The 6,838-nt window shown below is 58.3% G+C and overlaps 1 protein-coding gene across 1 annotated transcript in view; it reads left to right on the forward strand.

Annotated features, from left to right (window-relative positions):
- The window catches only part of COQ8B (coenzyme Q8B), a 16,351-nt gene extending 9,552 nt beyond the window's left edge, over nt 1-6,799 (forward strand). The window contains 7 exon segments of the mRNA XM_013006726.3: nt 1,397-1,538; nt 1,653-1,760; nt 3,533-3,598; nt 5,602-5,688; nt 6,181-6,478; nt 6,481-6,524; nt 6,617-6,799. Coding sequence (XP_012862180.2) covers nt 1,397-1,538; nt 1,653-1,760; nt 3,533-3,598; nt 5,602-5,688; nt 6,181-6,478; nt 6,481-6,524; nt 6,617-6,799 — 928 coding nt within the window.
- Nucleotides 6,800-6,838: the final 39 nt, after the last annotated feature.

A 6,838-nucleotide genomic window follows, 5' to 3' on the forward strand; every position in this document is an offset into this window, starting at 1 on the left:
CATCCACCCACCCACCCACTGGTCCACTCATCCGTCCAGCTACCCATTTACCTGTTCACCCATCTATTCATCCATCATCTACCCACCCACCCACCCATCTGTCTGTCCATCCACCCTCCCACTTTTTTCTCCATCCATTCATCCACCCACCCAGCCACTGGTCCACTCATCCGTACGTCTATCCATCTACCCATTCACCCATCTGTTCATCCATCCATCTACCTACCCACCCATCTGTCTGTCCATCCACCCACCCACTTATCTGTCCATCCACCCACCCACCCACCCACTTACTCTTCCATTCATCCATCTATCTATCCATCTACCCATTCACCCGTCTGTTGATCCATCCATCTACCCATCCACCTACCCACTCACTCATCTGTCCACTCCTCCATCTATCTATCCATCCTTCTCTTGTATTCCCTCGTGTCAAGCTTGGGCAGGTCATTTCATCTCTGTGTCAGTTTCCTGTCAAATGGGACTCGTGACCTCCTGGTTTGAAGGGGGAAATGGACTTAGCAACAAGGGGTTGAGTAGGCAGTGAGCTATTACTACTCCCTCGGTGGTGCACAAGCTGCAGAGACCCAGACACGAGTGTCACATAGACACGAGGGACGTGGATCTGACTGCTCTGGAGAAGCAGTTTGGCATCGTCTTATAAAGCTCATTATTTACTAAGCCTACGACCCAACCCCTGGTGGCAATGAGGATTAAACCATGGCCTGTTCACCCCAAGGTCAGCGGTTCAAACCCACCAGCCACTCTAAGGGAAAAACATGAAGGAGTCTGTTTCCATAGAGGCTTACCGTCTCGGAAACCCTCTGTCCTAGAGTGTCCCTGGGAGTCGGATGCAGCAGTGGGATAGCTGTTCAACCCAGCGGGCTCTTCTAGAATACCTGGAGCAGCAGTGTCTTCCACAATGTCCGACTCACAACAGCTGTGCCCTGAAACGAGCTAGTCGACGCCTCTGCCCTTCCCTGCCTCCCAGTCATCCTGCACAGGGACGGAGGCCCTGGGATGAAAGGGCTCTCCTTTTCAGTGTTGCCCACTGTCCAGAGAGCCCTCAGGAGTGACCTATGCCCATCACTGTGGACTCTGGATGGGCTAGTCAGTTGGGGAGACCATCAGGCCAAGTGCTCTGGGCTCCAGGGGCGACCAGCAGCCACCGAAATGCCTGAGGTGGCCTCCGAGTGGGAGTTGGGTCTCCCCCGTGCCCATTCTGGCATACATGCCTCCGGAGGCAGCCGAGGGAACATGGGCCCGGCCGTCGGTCCCAGACAGGCAAGAAAAGTAGGCAGGCTAGGCTTGCGAGCTCTACTTGGAGGGCTGACCCCAGCAGGCTCCGGGCTGGCAGCGCGAGCCACCCTCATTCTTCCTCCCGCTCCTGCCCCAGGCAGCTGCTGGCAGATGACCCCTTCTTCAGGGTGCCGGCCGTGATCCCGGAGCTGAGCACAGCACGGGTGCTGGGCATGGAGCTGGCCCAGGGGGTCCCTCTGGACCAGTGCAAAGGCCTGAGCCAGGACATCCGGAATGAGGTACAGGGTCTCCAGGGACTGGAGGGAAGGCTGGTGCCCTAAAGTGCGACCCTGCTTGGCCCAGAGAGGCCCCTGGGTGGCAGGCTGAGCTTCAATGTTCTCTCCCCGCCCCAGATCTGCTTCCAGCTCCTGAAACTCTGTCTACGGGAGCTGTTTGAGTTCCGGTTTATGCAGACGGACCCCAACTGGGCCAACTTCCTGTATGAGGCAGCCAGCCACCAGGTTGGCCCCTTGCAATGTGCATGGAGTGTATTAGCCGCTGTAACAAACAGCCCCTGGTGTCTCCGAGCCTGACAGTAGTCATGGTTTAATACTCCCATGGGTGCCCCGCTGGGCTGGCTCACCTCATACTGTCCACTTTTGCCCCCTGCCCCTCGCCCTGCTCTGGTCAGAAGTGACCCATCATTTCCTTTACCTTTCTTTCCAGTGAGGAAGACTAGTGACCTGGTGCAAGGGATGCTGGGAAATGGGCTCCCTGGCTGGACAGTGGCTTCCTAGTGGCCTATAGAAGAGGAAGCCCACCCCGCACAAGGCAGGGAGCCATCCGGCCCACCGCCTCCATGCACTTAGCATCAAGCAGTCACTCCCGGACGTATCACGAGGCAATCATGATGTCTCAGCGCTGTTAGTCCAGTGCTGGAGCGTTGGCCAAAGCGGGCAGGGTGGGGGAGACCCAGGCAGGGACCGGGTATGTTGTCCCTTGCTGAGGTTCCATGAAAGTGGAGGAGGAGACGGCCTTCGCGAGAGCTGGCAGCTGCAGGGCCGGGCCTGGCAGGCTTCCAGCCTGCTGCCCACATCTCTCATGTTACCAGAGACTGCCAGGCATTGCTCCACAGTGGCCCACGGAGGCATCTCTCTCAAGGACAATCTGGCCAAGAAGTCCCTTCCAGGGCCCCCGTAGCACCCACTCCACCACCCCAAAGCAGAGCCCTTTCTTGGCCACCCTCAGCCCCTGCCACCCTTTCACCCCTTCCTCCCAGCATGCGCCCTCTCCCTGCGGCCCTGCCCCTGTGGAAACACACGGAAACAGCACTGCCGGTGGCAGCAGCATCAGGTTCCCGCTCCTGACGCGCCTGGACAGTTTTGGAGGCCTGGCAGCTGGCCCTATCCTTTGTTCTCCAGAAGTGACCGAAGTCCTGACTCGAATTCACTGGGTCCCAAAAGTAGCTCCCCCCACCACTCACTAAAAAACCCAAACATAAACAGAATGGCAAGTACCAGTTTAGTGGGGTTCAGGCGTCAGTACACTTGTTCTTTTTCCTTGGATGCATTTTTGTCACCACACACACACCCTGCCCGCCGTGACCCTCCGAGAACCTGCCTGGCCTTTCACCCTGTGGCTGTTGCCCCTTCTGTCCCGTGAAGATAGTTCTTAGAGGAGCAGCCTGCTGCAGGCAGGCTTTCTGAACTGGCTAAATCACAGTTCCGTTTTAGGATGACTTGAGGGGATATTCCGGGGTTAAGGTTTAAAGATCTGAGGACACTTTTGCTTGGTTTTTATTCCAGGAGAGAGAGAGTGTGTGTGTGTGGGTGTGTGTGGTGGCAGGGGTGATGGTGGTTGAAATTCCATCATCTTTCCATCCCATTTTCCATGAACTTTTTGGGGCAGCCCCCTTGTGTCGCTGTGCATCTCTTTGTGATGATGCCAATTCACGTAGGTACGAAGGGGTGTTAGAAGGTTTGGGGGGAAACTTTTCTCTCCTCATTGTTTGTGTACAAGCTTTCTACGCCCCCTCCTATTTTTGTTGTTCTCTGGAACTTGTCTGCACACCTAAAATATATTTTTGTAAAATCAATTAGGGCCGGAAGATTGAAGTCTGATCCGCCCGACTACCGTGGGGGGGTGGGCAAGAAGCGGAAGGGGTGGGTTAGAAGGACAGAGACTAAGAGCCTGGGGTGGCAGTAGGCGGGGGCCCTGGCAGGACAGGCGAGGTCACAGGGATGGGAGCGTGGCGGTGGACTCCCAGTATTTATTTCCTCATCCCCATTCCCAGGTGACTCTGCTGGACTTTGGGGCAAGCCGGGAGTTTGGGACGGAGTTCACAGACCATTACATCGAGGTAAGCCCCCAACTGCAGGACCCCTGAAGGGCCGAAGCCCAGGCTGAACACTGCGGTCAGCGGGGGAGGGAGAGAGAAAGTGGCTGCAAGTGAGGAGTGACTTTGTCGTGATGTTAAGAGGACCCTAGGTGACCACGTAGTGAAGTGATTAGCTGCTAGCCCCCCTAGCAGCAGCTCCCACTGCAGGAGAAAAGGCCTGGCCATCTGTCCCTGTGAAGTTTCAGTTTAGGGAAGCTGGGCGGGGCCGTTCTACTCCATCCTATAGGCTCACCGGGAATTGGCAGCACGCAGTGATGGCAGCAGCAGCGCTGGTGGCCCCCAGAAGTCCAATCGAAGCCCAGCAACCCGGTTGATTCTGACCCCTAATGATCTTCTATGGGCTTTCCGAGACTGTGGATCTCTCTAGCCTCCTTCTCCCTCAGAGTAGTTGGTGGGCTTGAACCACCAACCCAGAGATCAGCAGGCCCGGGCTTATTGCACAGTGCCGCCAGAAGGCCGTCTCAAAAAAAAAAAAAAATCAAACTCGCTCGCATCGAAGAAACCAGTCACTGACCTGGAGCCGATTCCCACTCGGGGACCCCATGGGAGAGAGTAGCACTGCCCCGGTGGGTTTCTGAGACTGTCAATCTTACGGGAATAGAAAGCCTCCTCTTTCTCCCATAGAGCAGCTGGGGGTTTCAAACTGCTGACCTTGTAGATAGCCCAGCTGGAAACCCATGACGGCCCCAAGCAATGGCCGCACTTCATCTTGAGGCCAGCACTGTCGTGAGCACTTTGAATCGAGCAGCAGAGTCTCGCCATAAAACACTGATGGTCATGGCATCGAGTCAACACTGACTCACGGCGGCCTTGTAGCCAGGGCAGGACTGCCCCGTGAGACTGCCCCTCGTTACAGGCATGGAAATCCTGTCCTCGCCCAAGGAGCAGCTGGTGGCGGTGAACCTCTATGCCACCAGGGCTCCGGGCTTTCGCTGTGATGCAGCCGTAAGGGGTCAGGACCATAGTTAGCCTCCTGTGCTGAATGCAGTAGTTGTTGGGCAGAGAGGTTAGGTTACTGGCCGAGCTGGGATTCAAACTGCAGTAGTCAGGGTCGGGAGCCCTCACTCCAAACTCTGGACAGCACCATGGCCAGCTGGTCAGCTCCCCCCACAACCCTCCACCACACACACATACAGGGTGCTTCCCCCAGGGCTGGCTCTCCCCCCCATCCCCCATCCGGGTGGAAGTGCTGATGCACCTGGGTGGCCTTGCCTCAGAGAACACCAGCTGGGTAACTTGTCAAGAATGAATGTTCAGCTTGGGTCCTCGAATCACACTGTGCATATGTCCCCTGGGGGGCCCCCCTCTGCACCCAGACCTGTTTGGGGCGGTCCTGCAGGCACTCTGCTGTCACGGATGCACAGTGATGACCTGGAGGGGCCGGTGGTCAGGGCTGGGATGTGGGTGACAGAGGACTATGGGAGTCCCAGAGAGGTGTCTGCTTCGCTAAGGGAGCTTGGGACTACAGAGGGGACCTGGGTCCACACTTACATGCCAGGTTCCCGGAGGGCCTTCTGAGTGGCAGGTCCCATGCCGTAGGACGCCACCCACAGGGCTCCCTGCCCCTTTGGAGCTCAGAACGAGGGTGGGACAGTCCCAACCAAATGACCCCAGATGGCTGAGTGGCAGGCCAGTGCGTGGCGGGGTCACATCACCTTCTGGATGGTTATTTGGATGAGGAGGACGGCACCTGGCTTGTGCTTTCCCTGTGTTGTTTCACTGTGGTGTACCTAGGCACGTGGGCAGAATCCCCGGCCACCTACCCCAGACTTGGGGACACTGTAGGTAGACAGGGAAAGACAGCTGAGCAGGCAAGGTATGCAAGGGGGGGAAGCTTCTGAGTCTGGGGCTCAGGTGAGTGGGTTCAGAATGGGGATGGGTACCAGGGCAGCGGGCCAGGTCCCCAACCCCCCCACCAATCCCCCTCCTGAGCTTTACCCTGTGCCCACACCCTGTGCCCACAGGTGGTGAAGGCAGCAGCAGAGGGGGACCATGACCGTGTCCTGCAGAAATCCCAAGACCTCAAGTTCCTCACAGGCTTTGAAACCAAGGTTGGGGGGCAGGGTCTGCCCTAGGGAAACCTGGGGGTGGCAGGGTGGGAGCTGTTTGTTTCTACTTGAGCGAGGGGAGCCTCTGTGTCTATACTGGGGGAAGGCCGGGGGGGGGGGCTGAGGGAGGAGTAGGATGCTGCTGGTCTGTTCTAGAACACTGTCTTTGGAGTGGGTACTGGGGGGGAAGTAGAGGTGTTATCCTGCGAAGGAGGCCTTGTGCACTTAAGCACAAGGTGCTTAAGGGAAGGACACCCCCCCACCCCACCCCACCCCCGGAGGAAAATGTGGCAGTCTGTGGCCAGTTCAACTCTGTCAGGCAGGGTCTGATCAGAATCACTGGGTAGCACCCACAAACACCAAGGGGCTCTGTAAGCTCAGAGAAGTTCTGTAAGAAGTGGGTTCACCATATTTCTCTGGGGGTGGGGTGTGTGGAGACACACTTATGCTTGTCGTTTTAGGGGCAGCGGGGCTGGGTGGAAGGCTGGGTGTCAGGAGGTATCTGTGTGTGTCGTCTCTCCTCCCCCCGATGCCCATGTGAAGGCAGTGATGATCCTGGGAGAGCCCTTTGCCAGCCGGAGCCCCTATGACTTTGGGGCCGGGGACACCGCCCGCCGCGTGCAGGGGCTCATCCCCGTGCTGCTGCAGCACCGGCTGCGCCCCCCGCCCGAGGAGACCTATGCCCTGCACCGGAAGCTGGCGGGGGCATTCCTGGCCTGCTCCCGCCTGGGCGCGCAAATCGACTGCAGAGACCTTTTCCAGGACACCTACCGCCGCTACTGGGCCAGTCGCCAAGGAGAGCCACAGCCCGCAGCCTGCTGACCAGGGCAGACCTCTGGGCACCAACGAGTCCCCAGGGACGGGGAGAAACAGCCTCCATCAGGGGGGCTCCCCTGGGAGGCCCGCCCTTTTGGCGCCTCCATCCCTCCAGGTTCCCGAATCCCCTACTCTCATGCCTGGGTCCACAGGCCGGGAACCCTGGGATCGGGGAACCCTCCATTTCCTGTTCCAGATCCCGCCCCACCCCACGCTGGAGTGGGCATCCTGGAGACCTGAGCCGCCCGCAACCTATGAGCTGATTTCTGCCTCCGCGGGAGGGAGCCTGGCCCCCTGAGCAAGCCCTCCCCACTAAGATCCAGAACTGCCTGGGGGG

Source organism: Echinops telfairi, unplaced genomic scaffold (genome assembly GCF_000313985.2).
Source record: "Echinops telfairi isolate 266 unplaced genomic scaffold, ASM31398v2 ScPeMD7_655;HRSCAF=1070, whole genome shotgun sequence".
Taxonomy (NCBI): domain Eukaryota; kingdom Metazoa; phylum Chordata; class Mammalia; order Afrosoricida; family Tenrecidae; genus Echinops; species Echinops telfairi.